The 24,251-nt window shown below is 39.3% G+C and overlaps 1 protein-coding gene across 2 annotated transcripts in view; it reads left to right on the top strand.

The window, feature by feature from the left end:
- LTA4H (leukotriene A4 hydrolase) overlaps positions 1-20,611 on the top strand; it is a 28,460-nt gene extending 7,849 nt beyond the window's left edge. The window contains exons 4-19 of one of the 2 annotated variants that reach the window (XM_082666779.1): positions 724-792; positions 3,072-3,176; positions 4,859-4,911; positions 7,595-7,667; positions 7,938-8,078; positions 9,156-9,179; positions 9,674-9,744; positions 10,199-10,310; positions 10,863-11,007; positions 11,968-12,071; positions 12,501-12,571; positions 14,570-14,624; positions 16,662-16,757; positions 18,806-18,888; positions 19,542-19,646; positions 20,319-20,611. In XM_082666779.1, the coding sequence (XP_082522905.1) occupies positions 724-792; positions 3,072-3,176; positions 4,859-4,911; positions 7,595-7,667; positions 7,938-8,078; positions 9,156-9,179; positions 9,674-9,744; positions 10,199-10,310; positions 10,863-11,007; positions 11,968-12,071; positions 12,501-12,571; positions 14,570-14,624; positions 16,662-16,757; positions 18,806-18,888; positions 19,542-19,646; positions 20,319-20,436 (1,425 nt within the window). In that variant the 3' untranslated portion in view covers positions 20,437-20,611. The remainder of the gene's footprint in view (positions 1-723; positions 793-3,071; positions 3,177-4,858; positions 4,912-7,594; positions 7,668-7,937; positions 8,079-9,155; positions 9,180-9,673; positions 9,745-10,198; positions 10,311-10,862; positions 11,008-11,967; positions 12,072-12,500; positions 12,572-14,569; positions 14,625-16,661; positions 16,758-18,805; positions 18,889-19,541; positions 19,647-20,318) is intronic. The other variant, XM_082666780.1, reaches the window with a different exon arrangement.
- The last annotated feature ends 3,640 nt before the right edge of the window (positions 20,612-24,251 follow it).

Below are 24,251 nucleotides of genomic sequence, written 5' to 3'. Positions count from 1 at the left end.
AGGGTATAAAATCATAGGTACTCTGGTCATTCTTAATGGAACTGATCTTTATGACAGATTGATACGGAAGCAAAGAAACACTCTACATATTATGTGAATGAATATGTCTAGATGGTATTGAAAGAGACTTTTCTTTCGCCTTCCTTGTCTTCCTAGTGTTTACTTTCAAAGTTTGCTGCAAGATCAAAATGTCAAGACTGTAACCACATTTCCCAAGCAGAGTTCCTTACAACACTGGCACCCGATTAGACGTTAATAATTAACCAGAGGAAAATGGGTTTTGTGTTGAAATAAGTATGAGAATTCGAACAGGTTTCCTTATTATCGGTCTTTTCAGAACCTTCAGGAGGCTAATGTTCCTAGTGACTCTCCCAGGCATGCAGTGTGCCATGGTTCTCAAATTTACTTCACCAAAGAGCCCTTTTTTGTCAGGGTTCCTAAAGGCTTCTCACTGGGCACTACTATTACTCAGGAATCACTGCCTAACATTGCTTCATGCGTCAGCTGAAACGTGAAGGTTGACCGTTACATTAAAAGGGAAAACCAGATTTTTTTAATCCACAGATCTACTTTTGCTACTTTAAAAGAGCTGAAGAAATGTGAGACATTTTGATCTTTAAAAAGAATGTGTCTAAGAACAATGCTACAATTGTAATGATTTCTTAATGACTTGATTTATGAGACAGGGAAATAGCTGTTTCTTTTTTTTCCTCCCTCTCCCAGGCAATCCATTGTAGAGCAGTTCTTCCCTGCCAGGACACTCCTTCTGTGAAATTAACCTACAGTTCAGAGGTAAACATCACTGAAATTATTCACTGAATTAAATGATCCATACAATTATTTTAATAGGGATTACATTAAATCTGTGGATTTCTTTGGGTAGTATGGACATTTTAACAATATTAATTCTTCCAATCCATGAACACGGGATATCTTTCCAAAATGATCCATATAAGTAAATGTGGTATAAATGAGAAGCAGAGATAAGAATTGAATTTTGTTGTTTTTTTTTGCGGTACGCGGGCCTCTCACTGTTGTGGCCTCTCCCGTTGCGGAGCACAGGCTCCGGACGCGCAGGCTCAGCGGCCATGGCTCACGGGCCCAGCCGCTCTGCGGCATGTGGGATCTTCCCGGACCGGGGCACAAACCCGTGTCCCCTGCATTGGCAGGCGGACTTTCAACCACTGCGCCACCAGGGAAGCCCAGAATTGAATTTTTATAGCTAGAAATACTTTACTTAATTAAATTCTACCTGAAATATGTTAGAAAAAGGCTATGGATCCCATTTTGAATCTCTGTTTTAAAGGCAGTTGCAAACATAAGTATAAAAAAAAGGGGTGTCAGGGACTTCCCTGGCGGTCCAATGGTTAGGACTCCACAGCCGGGGGTGCAGGTTTGATTCCTGGTCGGGGAACTGAGATCCCACATGGTGTATGGCGCAGCCAAAAGATGAAATGAAGTAAATAAATCATTCTGATTTTAAAAGGAATTCAGAATTCTGGACCTAAGAACAAGAATTTGGGAGCAACTTCTTTTAACTTAAAAAAATTGACACTTGTAGGATTAAAGTTTCTATAAATGTACTTTACAGCCTTGTAAATATCTATCTAGGTATCCTAATGGGCATATATTGCAGACTTATCTGTATACATTTCCAACTTAATCTTGTTGTAGGTACTGCTAATCCTTTTAGGAAAAGGTAGACTATAATTAATAAATAAATACTATCCCAGAGGCTAGACTTACTTAGACCAGGCAAATAGAATTGAGGACCAACCTGTATTTATGGGGCCTTCTTGATTCCCATAATCGTTCCACAACCAAACCACCCCTAGCATAGTGCTGCAGAAAACTTTACTTGGAGGCCAAGAATCCCTGGACTCTGGTGCTTTGTGACCGCCTAGAGGGGTGGGATAGGGAGGGTGGGAGGGAGACGCAAGAGGGAGGGGATATGGGGATATATGTATATGTATAGCTGATTCACTTTGTTATAGAGCAGAAACTAACACACCATTGTAAAGCAATTATACGCCAATAAAGATGTTAAAAAAATTTTTTTTAAAAAAGAATCCCTGGACTCTTCTCCACCACTTAATAACTGCATGACCTTGGGCAAGTCTTATGACCTCACAACCTCAGTTGTCTCATCTGTATAACCTATCACTGCCTAAATGAAGGGAGGAAGCAGAACCAAGGTACTTCCTGAATAGTTTTTAGCTCTAGGATCTATGGTTGTTGCAGCACTGATTCTGGAGGTCCTGATTCTGTGCCTGCCTCAGTAATAGCCTTGAGGACTGGGCCGTGCAGGAAGAACATGAAAGCCTAGCCTTGTTGGAATGGATGTTTGCTAGATCATTAATACTCAGGTGATGGTCCTTTATTCTGGCATTCATTAGAAGTAAGACTTGGAGAATCATGGAGATACGGTACACACTTAAGTGACCATACAGTTTGCCCCGTAAGGACCTTTTCCATACAAACTTCCAGAGAAAATTATTTCACATTTCTCAGCAATAAGTTTAAAAGCTTCTCACACTCGTGACCCTTAAAAAGTAGAATTTGTAACTCCAAGTTTATGTTTTAAATATTAAATTTTTCAGAATTGTATTCTCTGATCTAAAGTGAGTATAGCATCCTTTTGAATCTCTTCTGAGGGTGTGGAGGGGAGCAGGGCCGGTGGCTACCATTGCCAGGCATGGTGCTGAGCTCTTCGTTTATATTATTTATTCCTTGCAACAGTCCTATGAAGTATTACCCTCATTTGATGGGGGAAACTGAGGCTCGGGGAAGTTATTTGCCCAAGTGCATGAAGTTAGTAAGTGCAGAGCTGGGATTTTAACCTAGTTTCCAAATGCTCTTAATATGGATGGATGGATGGATAGGTAGATATGTCACCAACATTTTTAAAGAAGCCAGTTTTACGTATTGCCAATTCTAGTTATAAAAGTGATACAGAGGAATGTATTGGGTTCATAGTCTATTGTGTCGATAGTCAAAAAGCAGGGGGAAAGGTTATTTTACATAGAACTTTTCATGTATATCTTTATTTATATCTTTTCCTTCTCAATTAGGTGTCTGTCCCTAAAGAACTGGTTGCACTTATGAGTGCCATTCGTGATGGAGAAGCACCTGACCCAGAAGACGCGAGCAGGAAGATATACAGATTCAGCCAAAAAGTAAGATCTTAGGGTCTAGATTTTGTTTTAGGTGGTGGTGAACTACACATAGCTTTTACCCATCCAGAGAGCAAAATGGCTTTTGAAATATTCCAGAATTTAGAAAGCAGCTCCTGCTTTTTGTTTTCTTCATTTCTTTTTCTTTTGTGCTTTTAAAATCTTTGGTTCTGCTCGCAGCGTTGTACTGAAGTAGGAGGGTGCTGGATAGGCACAGCAGGGGGCGTGCCTGATCCCATTTCCCTGCATCCCAGTCAGTAGCAGGTTTCCTGTTTCTAAGTTACACTTTGACCTGCCCTGGTACCAGAGCTCGGGCGTGTGGTGGTGTATTGTTTACAGATGGAAGAGCTGTCTTAGACCAGAAAGCACTCTGTTACAGTACTTTTAAGTTAAAATTTCTAAGTAGCTGGTAGTTTGACTTGTATCTTTGACCTTTAATGAAGTGTGTGTGTGTGTGTGTGTGTGTGTGTGTGTGTGTGTGTGTGTGTTTATTGATGCTTTTTATTTTTTTATATATTTTTATTGGAGTGTAATTGCTTTACAATGTTGTGTTAGTTTCTACTGTACAACAAAGTGAATCAGCTATATGTATACATATATCCCCATATCACCTCCCTCTTGAGCGTTCCTCACACCCTCCCTATCCCACCCCTCTAGGTCATCACAAAGCATCGAGCTGATCTCCCTGTGCCATGTAGCTGCTTCCCACTAGCTATTTGACATTTGGTAGTGTTTATATGTCAGTGCTACTCTCTCACTTCGTCCCAGCTTACCCTTCCCCCTCCCCGTGTCCTCAAGTCCATTCTCTAGTAGGTCTGCATCTTTATTCCAATCTTGCCCCTAGGTTCTTCAGGACCTTTTTTTTTTTTTTTTTTAAGATTCCATATATATGTGTTAGCATACCGTATTTGTTTTTCTCTTTCTGACTTACTTCGCTCTGTATGACAGACTCTAGGTCCATCCACCTCACTACAAATAACTTAATTTCGTTCCTTTCTATGGCTGAGTAATATTCCATTGTATATATGTGCCACATCTTCTTTATCCATTCATCTGTTGATGGACATCTAGGTTGCTTCCATGTCCTGGCTATTGTAAATAGAGCTGCGGTGAACATTGGGGTGCATGACTCTTCTTGAATTATGGTTTTCTTTCGTCCTCCTTAGCAGAACAGGTAACTAAGCCACAGTGGACAATTTTGCCCCTATCCCAGCTTCTGGGATTCCAAAACCTTCAGCACCCTCTCGTTGCTGGATTGCTTTGTATGTCTCTCAAATATACCAGGAGTGATTTTAAGAAGGAATTTAAAACAAAGTTTTTTAATTCAAGAGAAAATGACAAGAAACTTAAAAGCATAGTTGCCTTTTTATATGTTAATTTTTGTGAAATGCTTAAAATGTACCTTGTAATACTATGTGCAACCATGTTTTTCACATTTCAGAGTCTTCCCTTGCTAATGGGATAAAAGGGAAATAGACGTTTTGAAATGTCTTTACATCGCAGTTTTGAACTACTTGACCCCCTCAAAAATGAGAACCATTTGAGAAGTACAAAAGGAAAGTAATCCACACTAATGTTTGGAGATTTGAAAGGAAATTGACTGACTTCTGAATACAATCTGTCTTATTCTGTAATATTTTTAAACACTAATTCGAGCATTTGGTGTGTTTTTTTGCCACCTTTAGGTTCCGATCCCCTGCTACTTGATCGCTTTGGTTGTTGGAGCTTTAGAAAGCAGGTGAGCCTTTGAACACATTTTGAAGTTTATGAAAAGATTAAACCTTAGGTGTCTTGAACCTCTGTCAGGATTAATTGGTAGATCATTTTTGTATTTCTCAAGATATCAAGCCAACAGCTCTAGAAACATTCAAATCTAATCATGAAATGTAAGCAACAAATTAATTTTAAATCAAAAAAATCTTTACCACTCACCCCTTAGATTTTCCAAGTATTATAGAATGAGCATGGTCTTACCTACCTTTATAGATCTGGAATCTAAGTTTGAACAAGTCACTTCTCATAACCTCCATTTCCTCATCCTTAAAATAATAATATCCCCTTTCCTACTTCATTGGGTGGTTATGTGCAACAAATGAGATAAATTATTTTAAAGCACTTGGAAACCTATAAATATCACAGAAATGTAAGATATTTTGTTAAAATTTTACCAGCAGCTAGAGTGCCCTTCTTTCTTAATTTCTTGTTTGTTCTTATTTCTAAACAACTGAAAATTAAGAATGGCTATAGTAATCACATTCTTTAAATTGCCAGGGATGTGGACACAGTGGACAAATCAGGCAAATATAGATTCCAGGGCTTCCCTGGTGGCGCAGTGGTTGAGAGTCCACCTGCTGATGCAGGGGACACGGGTTCATGCCCCGGTCCGGGAAGATCCTACATGCCACGGAGCGGCTGGGCCCGTGAGCCATGGCCGCTGAGCCTGCGCGTCCGGAGCCTGTGCTCCGCAACGGGAGAGGCCACAACAGTGAGAGGCCCGTGTACCGCAAAAAAAAGAAAAAAAAAAAAAAAATATATATATATATATATGTAGATAGATAGATAGATAGATATAGATATAGATTCCAGTTCCAGCTGTAGCAGTTAACTATCTACATCCTTGGGCAACTCACCTCTCTGAGTTTAACCTTCTTCGCCTAAAAACTGGAAATAATCATGTTTACTTCAAGGGATTTTTGTGAGGATTAACAGACCTAACATATGTAAAGGTCCTGGCCTATAGGAGGCACTCAAAAATGATAATTATAATCATTGTCACAGCAGCTGACAGTTATCGGGTCTCATTAGGTACCAACTCCAAGGCATTATGCCCTTGAATTCTCACAACTCTGTAGAATGGATACAATTACTCTTTCTCATTTTACCAATAAAGAAACTGATGTGTGGTGAGTTTAAATAGCTGGCTCAGAGTCACAGAGCTAGGAAATGTCAGAGCCGGGACCCGTCCTAGACCATCTGACTTTAGAGCCCATGCAGCATAGCCCTCTGCTGTCTGGAGTGGCAGCCACTAACCACATAAGGCTTGAGATGTGCTGGAAGTGTAAAATACACACCGGATTTCTAAAGACTTCATATGAAAAAAAAGAATGCAAAATATTGCATTAATAATCTTTCATGCTGATTACATGTCAAAATGATACTATTTTGGATATATTGGTTTAAACAAAATATATTATTAAAATTAATTTCATCTGCTGCACTTTGCCTTTTTTAAAAAATGTGGCTACTGGACAATTTATAATTACACACGTGGCTCACATCTGTGGCTCTCATTCATTTATATTGGCTAGCACTGGCCACCACTGCTACTCACTGTGGTCTACAAACCAATAGCTTTGGCATCACCTGGGAGCTGGTTAGAAATGAAAGTCCTTGGGTCCTACCCCAGACCTACTGAATCAAAATTTGTATCTGAACAACCTCCCCAGGTAGTTTGTATGCACACTGAAGTCTGAGAGGCCCTGCCCTAGAATCCACTGCCTCTCTGGGCCAGGATATCAAGGCAAAGACTTATTGTTTGGGGTTTGGCACTGCATAACAGTTTTAAGATGAAATTTACATGAAAAAAATATTTTTGAGTTCTAGTCCTATACAAGTGATATATAGTTCTATTTGTTTCTTCTTTTTTTTATTGTGGTTAAAAAAACCCCACAAAATTTACTGTCTCAACCAGTTTTAAATGTATAGTTCAGTAGTCACTAGTGTTAAGTATATTCATGTTGTTGTGAAACAGATCTCCAGAACTTTTTCATCCTGGAAAACTGAAACTCTGTACCCTTTAAACAACAACTCCCATTTCCACCTCCCTCCAGTCCCTGGTAACCATTGTTCTATTTTCTGTCTCTCTGGGTTTGACTATTATATACCTCGTAAGTGGAATCGTAGAGTACTTGTTCTTCTGTAACTGCCTTATTTCACTTAGCATAATGTCCTTAAGTTTCTTCCATGTTACAGCATGTGACAGGATTTCCGTCTCTCTCTGTTTGTTTCTTCTTATTTAAAAGTGTTCAACCTTTAAGTACATAACAGAGTTTACATCCACCCCCTTCTGGAATAATCTCTCACTGAGCCGTGACTGGGTTTCTATAGTTGTAAGATTGAGGGAAGAAACTAGATCCCTACAGGTCTTACCAGAGCCAGTAAGCTAACCTTTGGGGGCGCTTCACATCAAGTTTTCATGTGGCCCAGACTGCACCCCCTTATAGACATGCAGACTTATTACCTCATTTACAACAGGAGGTTTGCACCTCAGAGAAGCCGCTTAGCCTCACCTCCTCCCCATAAGCACGTAGTACATCACACTGCTTCTGTAAGGATTTGTGTACAACAGTTTAAATCGTTCCTAGAACCAGGTGAGTAATTTGCTTTGAATTTCATTTTTATTAAGCTTTTCCATTTTGCAGGCAGATTGGCCCAAGGACATTGGTGTGGTCTGAGAAAGAGCAGGTGGAAAAGTCTGCTTATGAATTTTCTGAGGTTCGTCATAAAGTTACCCTTTTTAATAACTGTGGTAGATGGTAGATTTAAGATTTTGAGTATGAAATGCGATGCTTTTAAGTAATGTGGTAAAAGAATCAAATAGTATATCTTATTTTAGGTGTTTGCAGTTGATGCATTTTTGGGTATCATTTTCATTTAAAATAAGCATCATTAATTCATAGCCTTCACAGAAAGCAATGTACACTTTAAAGAAATTTATTATGGCAATTTGTAAGACATACAAATATATATACATTAATTTTCCAGACTGAATCTATGCTTAAAATTGCAGAAGATCTGGGAGGCCCATATATTTGGGGGCAGTATGACCTATTGGTCCTGCCGCCATCCTTCCCTTATGGCGGCATGGAACATCCTTGCCTCACTTTTGTAACTCCTACTCTGCTGGTAAGTGTAAAGTTTTCTTCATTTGAAGTTGACTTTTCCTCAAACATAAACCTAGATATGAAGAGCCTTAGACTCCTAATAATAAAGACTTTTTTAAATAATAAAAGTCTTTTATTTATGTAACCCTTGTTTCTTATTTGACACTTATTGTGGTTATTATCATCACCTCAACTTTCTAAAGAAAATAATTTGGCCATTTGGGAGGAAAGAACATAGTGTTCAAGGTGCTTTAGCATGCTGGGGGAGGAGGGCTATGTAACAACAGTCTATTGATGAATTGTGTGTCCAAAGAAACTATACCATTTACACTTGGCATATAGGTACTGGTTAAAAAACAAAGCAAAACTCAGTTTACCGTAACTAGGAAAGAATTAGCCCACAGTATATAGCTATATTTTATATGCCTTTGTTCGCTACTTTAAACCCTTCCTAGAACCAAGTGAGTAATGGATTAGCAACTAAATAAGTAAAACACACTATAGGACACTACAGACTTTTCTTAAATATACTGCAGGTAATAAGGAGTGAATGAAGGTACCTAAGAGTGAATAAGAGCGGATATAAAAAAGTAGAAGAGGAGGGCTTCCCTGGTGGCGCAGTGGTTGAGAGTCCGCCTACCAATGCAGGGGACGCAGGTTCGTGCCCCGGTCTGGGAAGATCCCACATGCCGTGGAGCGGCTGGGCCCCGTGAGCCATGGCTGCTGAGCCTGCGCGTCTGGAGCTTGTGCTCCGCAATGGGAGAGGCCACAACACTGAGAGGCCCGCGTACCGCAAAAAAAAAAAAAAAAAAATAGAAGAGAAGAAATGTTTCCTGCAAGTTAATTAGAGACAGGTATACTGGCTCCTGTGGTATTGGAAAAATTCCCAAGATTAGGGAGAGAAAGAATAATGCTATGTTTTAATCCTGCATTTTAAAAAATTTCTTCAGTACATGTTGCTTTTGAACTCTTTGGAGTGCCACAGCAGAAGTACAGTGGACCATAAATGCTGGAATACTATGTCTTGACATAGGCAGTCTTTTAAATATAGTCTGTAATTTGATTTCTGAAATATTAAGGTAATCTTCTTCTTTTTTAGGCAGGTGACAAGTCACTCTCCAACGTAAGTTAAAATTTATTATCATGGTCTTATCCTCAAGAAGTATTAAGTCAAGTGATTTTAAAATATCCATTGTGTCATTATATTGAAGACATGATTATAAAAGATAACTTGGGGATTCTAGCTGCAAGACATTGCTACATGATCAGTAGGATTTAACAGATTTAAGAACATTTTATGGTTTGATCTCTTCATATGTTTATGAAATATTTTTTAATGGAGTGATGTATCCATTTATTATTTTCTAAATAATATTTTGTTTCTAATTTTGTAAACTATACTATACTCTTTTTTATCTTTGGCTAAATTGTGATTTTTTTTTTGCTGAACTGAATAATTCCTTGAATATCTCAGCTAATGTTAAAAAAAACTTGAACAACGTGGAAAAAAATAAATTGAACAATGTGGAATTGGAAGAACTAGAATGCTTACATAATGAGTTATTTTAGGTTAAGATAATCAATTTCACCATTAATCACTTCTACTATTTCCTTTAGGTTATTGCACATGAAATATCTCATAGTTGGACAGGAAATCTAGTGACCAACAAAACTTGGGATCACTTTTGGTAAGATTTATTATTATTATTTCTTTATTGGTTCTTGTTATTGATTTCTTTCCCTGCCTTCCACCACCTTGAATTGGTTTGTGTGTATACCTTTGTTATCATCTCTTTGGTAGACAGGGATTTTTAAAAAATTCTGTAATACTTATCACAATGTCAGGTAGAATAGAGGTTTTCAGTTGACGCTGTTTAGTTCCTGGTATGGTCACATTTTAATACATGGACACATAAAACCAGAGCCCTGGCTTCATTTGCCCTGCTTCCATCTTCTGGGCTGGGCTTCCCATTGTTCTGAACTGAATGCAAGGAAGCCACGCAGAGCAGTCTGCTTAGACCTGAGTATTCATACTTTACAATTGCTTTGCTCTGTAGAAACACCAAAAAGAAAATATCTTGGTGATTGCAGTGCCTTTTTCTCTCAGCTGTGTCAGTGTTTTTATTTTTCAATTATTTTCAGGTTAAATGAAGGACATACTGTATACTTGGAACGCCACATTTGTGGACGGTTGTTTGGTGAAAAGTTCAGACATTTTCATGCTCTGGGAGGATGGGGAGAACTCCAGAATTCGGTAAATGAGTCATACTTTTAAAAGCATTCATCCCAAGTTGTGTAGGTGTTCAAAAATTCAGTTTGTAAAGCAGCTTTACTAAGTAGCAGTAAGAAAGTCATTTTTACCAGTGTGGGAAATCAAGCAGATACTGGTATGATGTTCTGTTGTTACCTGTTAGTCATTATACTGTGTAAGGTCATGTTCATGACCAGTAGGACCTCACTGGGGCTTTGCAATAATATAGTTGGTGACTCTGTTTGAATTTTATTTGGTGTATTTATGTCATTTTTAAATGCCCTCTCCTGAGAGCTGAATTTGCTAACCAGGCATTAAAACATTTTTCTAGTCTTTTATTAAGCAAGAAATATCACGGAACCTTGCGCTAGTAGGCATTCCATTAATAGACTTCCAGAAATGTATACTAACATATCCTAGTTTCCAGTCTCTAGTTTAAGTTCTCAATTCCCCTGAAGTTATGCCATGGAGTGTAGTAACACTTCTTAGTAGCTTGTGTACATGGTGGTAACCAGACTTCATATTTGAACATTCCTCTAATTTTGCGTCTCACAGATAAAGACTTTTGGAGAGACACATCCTTTCACCAAACTTGTGGTTGATCTGACGAACGTAGACCCCGATGTGGCTTATTCTTCAGTTCCCTATGAGAAGGGCTTTGCTTTACTCTTTTACCTTGAACAGCTTCTTGGAGGACCAGGCAAGCAGTTGGCATTTTCTGATTTTTTTGTTTTGAGGGTAACAAAGAATTTAACTGTTGCTTTTGCTCCATTTTATTCTTCCCGTTCATTTTTTATGTAGCCGCTAAAGAAATCTGTATCGTTTTCTAATGTCGCCTCTCTACTTAAAACCTTGACTAACCTCTGCATTCTAAATTATGCTGCTTGACTTATAAAAAGCTCGTCAGTATTTTAAAAACTAGGAAACTAATAAGTGCTCATTGAAAAAAATTGTGTGTGGTACAGAAATTTGTAAGAGTCATAAGTGAGAGTCCTTCAGTTTGGTGTGTATGGCTCCAGATCTTTTTCAAAGTGGAAGTGGACAGACATATATAGATATATATACATATAGTTACTTTAATTACAGAAAATGGATCATACTATATATTTCTTCTACATTTATTTTTTAATTCAACAATATTTTACATACATCCTTCCATGTCAGAATTTATAAATCTATCTTGTGCTTTTTAATGCCATCATAGTATTTCATTATACATGTGTGCTGAGTTTACGTAACTGTCCCCATTGATGGGCATTTAAAAGTACTCTCCTTAGTCAATGGACTTTGAATGCCCTCCCTCGTCTGGATCCATTCTGTCTGTCCAATCTTATTTTCCTCTTTTCAAGTTATACAAAGGTCGTTGGTCTTGGAACTTGTGTTGTGTATTCCTTTTTTGTGTCTTGTGTCATCCCCTTACCTCTAATTAGGATTTCTCTTCTGCCTTCCAACAAATTACGTATGTTCTTCAAGGTACAACTTAAGTCCTACCTCTGTTTTTGAACATTCTTTTACTCTTAAAGTCCTCATTGGTTTCCCTATTTTCTGAATGTTCTCTGTTCTCCGTGGTTTGGTACAATGCAAAGCACCAAAAAATGTGTTAATTACCTTTCTATTAATTGACTTCTTTTTTCTTTTCTTCTTTTTGAAAAACTCTTAGAGGTTTTCCTAGGATTCTTAAAGGCTTATGTTGAGAAATTTTCCTACAAGAGCATAACCACTGATGACTGGAAGGATTTCCTGTATTCCCACTTTAAGGATAAGGTTGGATTCTAAAACCTTTCTTATTGTGCATGTTCAATATATCTTTATTTAATGGCTATTTGTTAGGTTGATTTGAATTACTTAATAGTAGTATTAGTTTAGAATTTAAGATTCAATCTTTCATTCAGTGTTTTCCTGTTTAAATGTGATCTCACCAGTATGAACTAATGTGTAGAATTTTCCTATTTCAGAGCAATCTACAGCAGTATGTTTCAGAAATTTGTGTGTGTACTTAATTTTCCTATTTTATTTAAAAGAACATTACTGATTAACATAAATTTATTTTAGAAAAGAGACTTAGAAATTATCTTGACATGTCAGTGTAGACAAAGTTATAGATTTGAGGTCCTAAAAGTCAGTTTTAGATTTTTTTTTTTTCCAAGAGAAAAGATTGTTCTGTAGCAAACTGGGTGTTCCTTCTGTTCTCAGGTTGATATTCTAAATCAAGTTGATTGGAACGCCTGGCTGTACTCTCCTGGACTGCCCCCTGTGAAGCCCAAGTCAGTACTTACCTACTAATGCTTTTCCTTCTCATTCTCCTAAATCCTAGAGCTCCTCAAAATATCTGAAAGGGTTTTATGCCTTCCTTAAGCTATTACTAGTTTGTGATGAGAGTTGAGTTCATAGGAGTTAGAACCTTAACGCTGAGGTCCAAAAAGTCATTTCCATGATATTATAAATATAAATTAGTTCAGTTCATTGCAGGTAATTATTGAGTGCCTCCTTTCTGCACAAGGATGGTGAGAGATACAGAAAAGAAAAAGATATTGCCCTTTCCTTGAAAACGTTTGCAGTAAGAAAAATAACATAGAAGCATCATGTCCCTCATTACAACAGTGTCATAAGTTACCACCCTCACTTCCAGAGGAGGCACATGAGGCTTAGCTAGGGTAACGTGTCTTGCTGAACGCTGCGCAGCAAGTCATGAGAGTTGAGATTCAAATCCTCGTCATCGTAAGCGCTCCATTACACTGTCTTTTAAACGAAACACCTTCCTCAAATCAGGGACCTGAACCCTGGTCTTCCAAGAATCATATTAGGAGATGCTAACTACTCCATGTTGCAGCCAGGGACTTGCTGTTCCCTCCACCCTGAGTACTCTTTACCCACTTAATTCCAATCACAACTCAAGAACCACTTCCTCACGAAAGCATTCCTTGACCTCTCTAACTAGGCCAAGTCTCCCGTTTCGGGTTTCTCGGTGCTGTGTGTCGCCTCTTCACAGCTCCACAGTCGTAATCTGAGATTTGTGTGAGTGAGTATTAAGTCTTTCTCCTTCACTACATTGAAGCACTATGAGAAACAGGGCTCATACCTGATTCACTCATAACTTTTCTTAGGACCCTGCCCTAAGTAAGGGTTGCTTCCCCTTCCCTGGGCTAATCCTTATTTAACTGTTTTCATTACAATGAGAAGGAAGTTTCAGGCACGAAGAAACAGACCAGCCAAAGGTCTTTTTTTTACTCTCCTGGTGTTCCTTATGAGATCAGTGCTGTCATGTTCTAATTGAAGGTGAGGAACTGCCTGCACAGTCAAGGACCTCTGGTCCCACTTGGTCTTGAGGGCAAACAAAAGGGCTTGCCTACTGTCCACAGCCCACTTCATGAAGATAAACTGGAAGCTGATTCAAAGAAGGTCACTGCTTTGACCCCTTTATTATCTCCCCCAGGGCACAAACTCTCTGAAAGCAAGTTCAGTGGTCACTTCTAATCAAAACTTACCTCATTTAGGCCCTGCAGGGCAGGTACCCCTCTGTTCTCTAACAGTAACGTTTCACAGCAAGTAAGCATGACTTATGGACAAAGAAGGATGTTTTACAAGAATTTTGCACACATTACATGGTCTCTTCCATTGCTGCAAAATGTATGACTTGTTTTCCAAGTTGAGAACACATAAACCTTAGCACAGCTTGCTTTGCTTAATGGTCAGAGTTCGTGAATTCTGCTTTCTTCTGAAAAGAGAGGATCAAAATCACATGATTTTGGAGTCTCCCAAGGGTGTCACCCTTATTTCCCCATTGTCTAGAACAGTGCCTTGTCACACAGCAGTTGCTCGCAGATCTGTTGGATGTTTAGATGGTTGGAACGACAGAAAGGAAAAGGCACGAGAGCAAGGACTTTGTGGTGTTTACCACGTTGTCCTGAGTGCCTGGAACTGTTCCTACCATCGGGGAAACAATACGCTCAACTCAGCCCCAGCCCCTTCAGCATACACTGCAGAAGCATGCGACGGTCTCTGCTGAGATGTTTTGGCATTCTCTCCAAAGAGTAATCCAGGGTTTCATTAATTTGATATCCAGTTGGATTTCTGTGTTCTTAGAGGAGACCAGTAATCTTTAAGTCAGGTAGAAGATTTCCTATTTCCATCACTCTGGAGTTGTTTATCTTTATTTTCAAAGAACTTTGAAATTTAAGTATGTTCTGTAAGTTCAAAATGGCATTGATGCAAAAGCATGTGCTTTTATAAAATGTAACCTCTAATATTCTGAATCTTTGCAGTTATGATATGACTCTGACAAATGCTTGTATTGCCTTAAGTCAAAGATGGATTACTGTGAGTAGTAATGTATGATTTTTGACTCCTTTTTGAATTGTACAAATGTCTCTACTCAGTGAAGTGGGGGAGTGGTGCTTTACTTATGAACTCATGTATTTGGAGTTACTATTCCTAAGTCAAGTTTATCCAAGATGATATTATACCAGCCCTCAACGTGCAAAGTTAAGTTTGAGGGGGAAAACAAATGGATGTTGATGGTATTAGTTCTGATTTTTCTTGCTCTTAAAAGGGAAAGGGGTGGGGGAATATAGGCCTCTTAGAGGAGAGTAAGTGATTTTTAGGAAAGATGAATGGGCTCTTAGAAGAATAGATAGGGAGGTATGATAGTTTGCACCAAAGTTTGTCTGGGTGTGGAGAATAAGAGAGAGGAGTAGAAAGCTCCAGGTATTGGGAGACACATTAAGGGTCAGAGGAAGGAAGAGAAACCAACTCAGGAGTAAGGCAAATCGGGAAAATGGAACAAGAAACCATGGCAAAAAATACCCTAATTTTAAATAAAATATAAACATCTTTTTGGAGATTCTCATAACATCATAACAAAGTTAGAGCATTACTGACTTTTTAGATCTAAGTTCAAGATTTTTTTGTAAGCAAATATAAAATCTAACAACTTCTGGGCTTCCCTGGTGGAGCAGCAGTTGAGAATCTGCCTGCCAATGCAGGGGACACGGGTTCGAGCCCTGGTCTGGGAAGATCCCACATGCCACGGAGCAACTAGGCCCGTGAGCCACAACTACTGAGCCTGCGCGTCTGGAGCCTGTGCTCCGCAACAAGAGAGTCCGCGATAGTGAGAGGCCCGCGTACCGCGATGAAGAGTGGCCCCCGCTTGCCACAACTAGAGAAAGCCCTCGCACAGAAACAAAGACCCAACACAGCAAAAATAAATTAATAAATTAATAAACTCCTACCCCCAACATCTAAAAAAAAAAAAATTCTAACAACTTATCAGAGCAGTAGGCTGGTTGTACACATATGTACCTCCTCTGTCAATACTTTGCCCTCCCCATCTCATCCTTCTCTCTACCCACCTTGCCCTGCCATGTAACCATGACCATGAATTTTGGTTTATCATTCCCCTGCTCTTTGTTTTTACCACTAATAAATATATCCTCAATAGGTAGTTTAAATTTGCATGTTTTTGAGCAGAGAATGAGATCTGTAAGTTCTAATATTTAGGTGAGGTTCTAAAGAGGGAGGAAGTTCTGATATTAAGGGTGTTTTGAAGGGGGAGGAAGATGTAAAATAATGATTCTTTACAAGGATGTATATGCATACATTAAATTTTCTGGAAGGATATACATATTAATATAGGTTCCTGAGAAGTGGGACTTGGAGACAGGGAGCAAAAGCAAAGGAATTTTTCATTTGGTCCTATTTGATTTTTTTTTAACCTTTGCATGTATTTCTTTTAAAGTTAAAAGAAATGCTAGTTTAAAACTATTTTAAAAGATTTTTAAAATACTTATTTTGATAAGCTTTTTTTAATGCTCCTCAATCATTTCCTCAAAGATAATTCGCAGTGAATCCTAAATTGAAAAGTACAGACCCACTTTTTTTTTCCTTAAATGATTTCCAAGATTAAGTGGGGAAAATAGAATGTGTGAAGATGAAGGGAAAGATCTGTTTGTGGCCTTACGAGTTCATTAGTGTGATATTTAAAAGAATATGCAATTTGATTATTTACCCACATTTTCAAATTGGCCTATAAACAGTTGACATGCTTTTTTGTAGCATTTCTTTGCTTTGGAAATCTATATATCGTGAATTGTACAGACGTTGTCAAAAGTTTCCTCCACTGTTACTATTAATAGTCTAATTTGTCTTAAGTAATATAGATTTAGGAGTCATATCAGCTCTTTAAGTTATAGTTACGCCATCTCAGAATGATTAAAATAGCTAACGTTCAAATTTATTTTTTATAATCTTATACATCCTTGTATTTCTATTTCTTAACTTTTACTTTTATGTCAGATAAACCAATACATATTATTGAATCGTACACGAATGGCAGTAATCAGGCAACATTTATTTCAGGGCAAAGAAGATGATTTAAATTCATTCAGCTCAGCAGACCTAAAAGACTTCTCTTCTCATCAGGTGAATGAATTTTTAGCGCAGATGCTCCAGAAAGTAAGTACTAGCTCAAAATATTAGAAATTAAAATGGGCATAAAGGCACAGCATTCATGGTTGAACCCCACTTGGAAAAAATATCCATGTGGAAACTAACAGAAAAAATGGTTTGGTAAAATCCATTCGTTTACTTAAAAACATTTGTTGAATGCCTGCTATGTTTAGCATTGTGCTGAATATAAAAATACGTAAGAAAGAAATATGCCAGGTTCTCAAAAAGTTTATAATCTAGTAGGAAAGGTCTCAAGTGCAAAATTTAGCAACAAAAGGAGGAATTTTAGGTGTCATTTGAGAAAAAAGCGAAGAAGGACTCCCTTCCAACTGGGGTAATCAGGAAGAATTTCGGAGGAGTGGGGCTTGATTTGAGAAGAGCAGAGTCAGCAGGGAGATAGAAGGAGCAGCAAGTGACAGAGTGTGGCAGGAGGAGGAAATCGTGGCCCTGGGAAAGAGGTTAATGAAGAGAACGCTAGAAACACTGCTGGGATCTGATGTGCTGTGTCTTGAATGCCAAGCTAAGAATGTTAGATTTGATTCCAGGCAGTCGCAGAGCATTTAACATTTTTAAAAAGAGAGTCATCTGATGAAATGGTGGATTATGAAGACCATTCCTCTGGTGTTGCGGAGGCTGGATTGACATGAGGAACGCTGGGGGTGAAGTTAGTTGGGAGACTCAGAGGAGTACAGGACAGGCTGGAGGGAGCTGGCGGGAAGGGAAAGAGCAGGACAGTGAGAGGGAGAACACATAGGATGGAGCATGGGGTTTGGGGACTGACTGGGTTGGGGGTTAACAGGAGGGAGTCCAAGCAGATTTGAAGGTTTCAAAGCCAGGTGACTAAAAGAATATGGGAAGCTGAGAGGAGATGCTGTATGTTGAGAGGGAGATAGTGATGGGGTCTTTACTATTACATGACAGGGAGCTCTTAGGTCTAAAGACCTTGAGAGGGATGGAAGAAGACTTTGAACAGAATATCCTATGGAACTGATGCAAAATGAGGAACAGGAATTTAAAGCAACGGGAGTCTTAGAGAACCCATTAGTGCATGAAGCCATCTCCGCGGTTTCACACATTTCTGTAGCCCCGCCTGCCGTGTGGCCTGGAGCCACGAAGAGAGAAAGCATGATGCGCCGACTGGCGAGCAGGCACAGCAAACAGGGGAAAGCAACGAGGTGACCTAGGAGGTGACCTTAACCAGCCGGCCTACGCGGCTGGACTTGGAGATTGGTTGAAACGAAACAATCTGGGAAGGGTCCAAGCAGTCAGTGAGAGCCGAGTGTGGGTGAGCGTCCTGTAAGACGCGGAAGCGGCTGGAGCGGGAGGTTTCCATCTACCTCCGATTCCTCCGCCTGCATCCCGCGGGCACCGCCGACGCTCCGCCTGCCCAAACTGAGCGCTGCTTTCTCTCCTTCACCCAAGCTTGTGCTCCCTGTAGCGCGGGTCAACCTGGGCACGGGAGTTTATGAACCCCCTGAAACTGTACATACAACTTGGTGTTTATACGGTAAATGCATCCCACCCGCCTCAGGAAAGGGTCCGTATTAGTCATTAGATTCTGAAAAGGGTCTGTAATATAAAAGTTTAAAAACTGCTATTTTGTAGGGGTATAGATCATTCAAAAGGGATTTCGGAGGAAACATACAAAGATAAAGCTGGGGGGAATCAGTGAGGAAAAAAATTAACTGATTGAATCTGGAGAACAGAATAAATTTAAGATATTTCAGGTATAAGGAAGAACTTGAAAGACTCTGGAGAGGTTCGGAAAGTTAGTGCTTACATATACCAGAAAGTCTGAACAGAGTACTTCTCATTTACCTCTCCACGTACCTCGCAAATTAAATTATCCCTTGGCTCCTAGTAGAATATCCTTATTCAGAATAAATTTGCACAAAATTTATTTTAGTGTGCATTTGTTTCTTTTATTTTTATCTAACTTATTTCTATTTTATAAAATATTGAGGGTTTTAATCTGGCTAAGAATTTCTCTCCAGCTCCTTTCTTCCAAGGAATCCTGTTGAAATGATACGTTATACTTCTTTATTTTGCTCTAGGCACCTCTTCCATTGGGGCACATAAAGCGAATGCAAGAGGTGTACAACTTCAATGCCATTAACAATTCTGAAATACGATTCAGGTACATCATTTTAACTTGTCTCTGTGGAAGAAAGTGGAAAACTAGTTTCAAAAGTGGAGAAAGGGAAAGCAGCGTATGAGACATACATGAGTCTTGAAAAATCCTTTTCAAATTTACTGCATCTATATACATAATTATAATGGTCTTTAAGGAGTAGTTGCAATATCTGTAAGATGATAGTACTAATTTTTTTGTTAGAATTTATTCTAAGCTTCTCTTGCCTTTAAAAAAATTAGAATTAAAGAATCATTGGTAAATAGGCATTCTTCCTCTTGGGCTCTGAAATGGGAATAGTTAGAACTCTTTGATTCTGTTCATCTTTTTTAATTCAAATTTGTAGCGTGAGCTTAAATCAAAGTTTTATTCCTTCCGAAATTGCATATGTAAGGTCTATAGGCACCTACATAATCCAAACCCTTTAAAACGTATGATCTTTTTCAAGAACCAACTATTCTTCTTTCTCTTCTCCAATTATTGAATGGTATGTATAAGGATTTGAGATTCTCAGAATAAAGACATAACATAAAGTGGTGTACAGTGTAAGTATAATGGGATTATTCATCATTACAAAAGTAATTTTCAGATATACCTGTCATATCCTGCTTCTTTCTCCTCATTTCCTACCCCATACCCCCTAAAAACCCTCCTTTTAGATGGTTACGACTCTGCATTCAATCGAAATGGGAGGAAGCAATTCCTTTGGCTCTAAAAATGGCGACTGAACAAGGAAGAATGAAGTTTACACGACCTTTATTCAAGTAAGAACCAAGTCTCACTATGCTTTGACTTTATATAAGGAATGGGGAAGAAAAATCTTAAACAGATGTTTTTGATGTTGCTAAAATACTTTGAAAAAATGCAAACTAAAAATAATATTTTTAAATTTGTTGAGGATTATAGATACAATTTTAGAATAGGAATTAACACTTCTAAATATTTAAAGTTTGAGATGATTTCATTAGTTTTTTAGAAGGATTATATATGGATTACCTATTATGGGCCAAATAGGGTTAGACCCTGGTGAAAAGGAAATAAATCGAAGATAATCTTATATACACAAAAAGATCTTTAAAAGCAAGTAGAAGATGAGTAGGGAAGGATAAGAAAAAAGTGTCTGAAGTTAAATGCAAGAAGGATCAAACAGGTAAAGCCAAACCTTTTTGATTCAAATGTTGCAATAAGGTAGACTAGGTTGCTTGACATATATTAAAGGAATGCTTGATAAAAGTGAAAAAAGTTGTATCTTGGCAACAAGATACAATTTAAGAATATCTCAGTGAAGTTGTTTTGACTATGAATTTGGCAGGAATTCTGAAAAAAATATAACCAAGACATAAATATCTATTATTAATCTGTTTGCAAGTATAATAAAATTTGCCGAAGTAAGTCAAGTCATTATCCATCTTTCTTTTTTTTTTTTTTTAATGCAGGGACCTTGCTGCCTTTGACAAATCCCACGATCAAGCCATCCGTACCTACCAAGAGCACAAGGCGTGTATGCACCCCGTGACTGCCATGCTTGTGGGGAAAGATTTAAAAGTGGATTAAGGACCTGTCCATTGCTGATTTCAGACATTTCTCTTTTTAAAATTGAATTCATAAAGAAATACAAAATTTCAGCTCACATTGTAACTAAAAATGTCTTTTTAGTTTTGGCTTTTTATTGTTTGGTCAGTGATTTTTTTTTTTTTCATAAATAAAGCTGATCTATCTCCCCTCCCACCCCTGGTGGCATGTTCTTTGTAAAGAGAATTTTAGCAAAGTTTAACCTTTTGATTTATAAATGTTGATTTTTTCATTAATTTCATATTCATTTTCTCCCACTATGGTCACAAGATATGTCAACATATTATTTACCTCTTATTTTAAGCTCTTTAATTTGCATCCGTTGCACACCAAAAATTCAACATAATTAGGATTTTGCTTTTTAAATAACCTTAAAGATAAATACTTGGTTAGATTTGCTCATCACCCAGCTGGTGGACATAGGATGAATTCCCTTAGCAAAATGTATAAACTAGTGGGAGCGCTCTGCTTCTCATACCCGGATCTACCTGCTGTCCTGTTTTCCTGACCGTTAGGGTCAGATGGCCAACCTGAATACCACTGCTTCTCCCCTCAGTTCTACCTGACAGTCTATTCAACCAGCCTCATCTCCTTAGTGGTCAGCAAACTTTCTCCATCCATAAACAGCATACAGCACAGAGAAAGAAAGAGTTAAAAATAACAACAACTTTATCCAAGTGAGAGAGTAACAAAGAACCCCTATGAGTGTAACGCAGTGCCCCAGCACACAGTTTGGGAACCACTGTTGTATTAGTTAGGATTCTTTGATGGTAAGTGACAGCAACCCCAATGACTAGAAGTCAGAAAGGGAAAAGGAGGATTATACTAAGGATACAGGGGAGGGGGAGGTTACCAGAATCAGGACAGACAGAAGGGAACTGACACCAGGACAGCAGAGACATCCATACTCTTATCTCCCATTTCTGTCTCTCTGGTCTACATTGTATAGTCTGGCTACCCCAGCTTTACTGTTGCCAATAGTTCTTACCACATGGAGAGACTGTCTCAATTCCAAACTCCCAAAGGTGAGGCTCTGACCTAGCTTTGGTCCACCCCTGGCCAAATAAACTCTAGCAAAGAGAAATAGTGTCTTAGAGCATAAATGTGGGTGGGGGCATATCATCGCTAAATACCCTCCAGAAGTGCTAATGTAGTATTTAAAAAAAAAAAAAAAGTCTTAAATAGGAGGAAACACTCTGGCCTTCCTGTAATCCTGACTTCTCCCCTGTTCTCACTCTCCCAAATGGTTCTCTCCTTTTGGACATGTTTCTACACTGCAGTGTGCTTCTATTTCTCAGGCTCTGCTCTCACTTGTCTCCATGCCAGGAATATCAGAGGAGAGAGTGCAGCTCAAATCCCTGGTATATAATCACAGTCGAAGTGACTAGACTTTAGCAAATCCATGGACCCAGATGATGCTTTTGGAGGCTTCCCCCCCCCCCATAAGTGTGCCCCATACTCCAAGCTAACGTCATTTTTCAGTTACACTGATTAGTGATACTGAAAGTGAATTGGGGCAAGGGATGCTTGAGGGTGGTCTTGAAGGACGCTATGAAGGAGGAGGAAGGCGCTACAGACAAATGTTTGTAGGAATTCACTTGGGGGCCACTAGAGTCTACACTTACTTCAGCTAAGGAGCATATGTTGAATGGCTTTGTACCAAGCTGGATATACACATAATTTCTGGGTGAACAAAAATAAGTAATTTATACATAATGCTAAAGAAAAAGCACCCCAGAGACGGGCCACTTACCCCAATTGAAGCATTTAGGGAATGCTTCCTGGAGAAGAGAAGGCCTAAACTGAGTCTTAAGGAATAAGAAATATCTAGCCAAGCAAAGAAAGTTGGAAGTGTGTTCCATCTGGATGAAGAAAGAATAACATAAGTAAAGGTATTGACTTATGGGTTTTTTGTGTCATGAATTTGGACAGAGCCAGTGGAAATAGCTTGTCTCTGCTCCACGGTGTCTAGGGCCGGAGCTGGGAATCCTCAAACAGCTGGGCATGACTCAAATTGCTGGGGGCTGGTATGATCAGGTGGCTTCTTCCCTCACATGTCTGATGTCTGGCCTGGGATTACTCAAACTGGGCTCAGCTGGGGCCAGCAACTGGCGTGCCCAAGTAGTTTGGGTTTTCTCATAGCACAGGGGATAGTTGGACTTCTTACTAACCTTTATACATCTGCATTCATCACCAGAGAGTAAGCACCATGAAGGTGGAAGATGTATCTTATTTGTTTCATTCCCGGCACCTAGCATAGTGCTTGGGACGTAACAGGCATTCAAGAATTATGTGTTGGATGAGGTAATGGAGGAGGACAGAAAGTTAAGGTGCTTCACATCTAAGGGCCTCAGTTTTCGGAGACGTAGTTGGTAAGGGCTTCCTCTGAGAATTAGAGGAGGTAGCTATTGAGAAGGTCCTTGAGGAGGGGGATGACTGTTTGGGGAACTCTCTAAGGGGGAGGGGCATTAGGAGGCAGGGCCACCATCTACCCATCGCAAGACTTTCTGTAGCAGAGCCTGCCTCTCCGGGTGAACACAGATGGAAGTTTGTTGCGATAACCCCGGGGGTGGGGGATGGGTGGCGGTTTATTCAGAGTGTAGGAATAGGGTTAGGGTAATAAAGGAATTTCAAAGTGCTGAAGAAAGTGGTCCAGGTGAGTAACTAGGGGACCAGCTTCCAAGGAAAGTAAGGGAGAAAGCCAGTGGGAAGTGCAGAGAAGAAGGCACTGACCGGAAGCCAGGTTCAAGGTCGGAGATGACTGATGTAAGGGGAGAACGGGAAGGCGAGGAGGCTGTGGTCAGAAGGTGGGGTACCGGAATTTAAGATTTCTTATGTGGATGAAATTCAGGTGATGACGAATTCCAGAGTGCGGTCAGGGTGTAGGTGGCTGAAGTGAAAGTTTTAATGAAGCTCAAGGAGGGGCAGCTCTTTCTTTGTACACCTCCCCGGGAGGGTTTCAGAGAAGGACGTTCTGGGTGTGGGTGTTTTCTGTGATATCACAACTGTGTCTCTATTCCCAACAGAAGTCTGTTTTAGTGGAAACAGATTTTTCAGGATTTTTCCACTGGAATAACCCAATCTCTAGACACTGGCTTACTGCCAAAATGCTGCCTAGTTAAAACAGTGCCAACACTTCCTTGATTCCCTTTTCATGCTTTTCAGGGTTCCTTAATACTACTATAATGAATCGGGTGCAGGGAGCAGTAATCTGTGTTGAAGAAGCTTACCTGGATTAGGGATATCCATTCGGGATACCATGATGAAAGAACATTTATAAAGCAACATAGGTATATATTAAAGTCCAAACAACAGTCATCACAAACCCTTCCATAGCATTTCCATTGCACCAGGTGCTGCTCTAAGGGCTTTACATATACGAACTCACTTAATCCTCCCAAAAGCCCTTTGAAATAGGTACTATTATCATCCCCATTTTGTAGGTGAAGAAACAGAGGCCCAGAGAAGTCAAGTAACTTGCCCAAATGTCACACAGCTGGGAAATGGCAGGACCAGGATCTGATCCCAGGTAGATACTGCAAACACTGCAGTGAGGAAATTAGCCCCTTTGCCTTTTGATGAGGAAACAGAGGCTAATCAATAACTTACTGCTCCAGGCTAATAAGCAGTGGAGCTGGAGTCCAAGCGCGGTGGCTGTCACCAAAATGGTGACCTTTAGTTGTGAAAATGATCTCTGGCCTTGCCCTCTCCCTTTGTGGAGGGACAGCTTCAGAAAACCTTCATAGTGGTAAGGGCGGAGTTGCTCAACACGTATTTGGGAATAAACAAATGCATGA

This window comes from Grampus griseus, assembly GCF_964374135.1.
Source record: "Grampus griseus genome assembly, chromosome: 11".
Lineage (NCBI taxonomy): Eukaryota > Metazoa > Chordata > Mammalia > Artiodactyla > Delphinidae > Grampus > Grampus griseus.
This window is presented reverse-complemented; position numbering and strand designations above follow the sequence as displayed.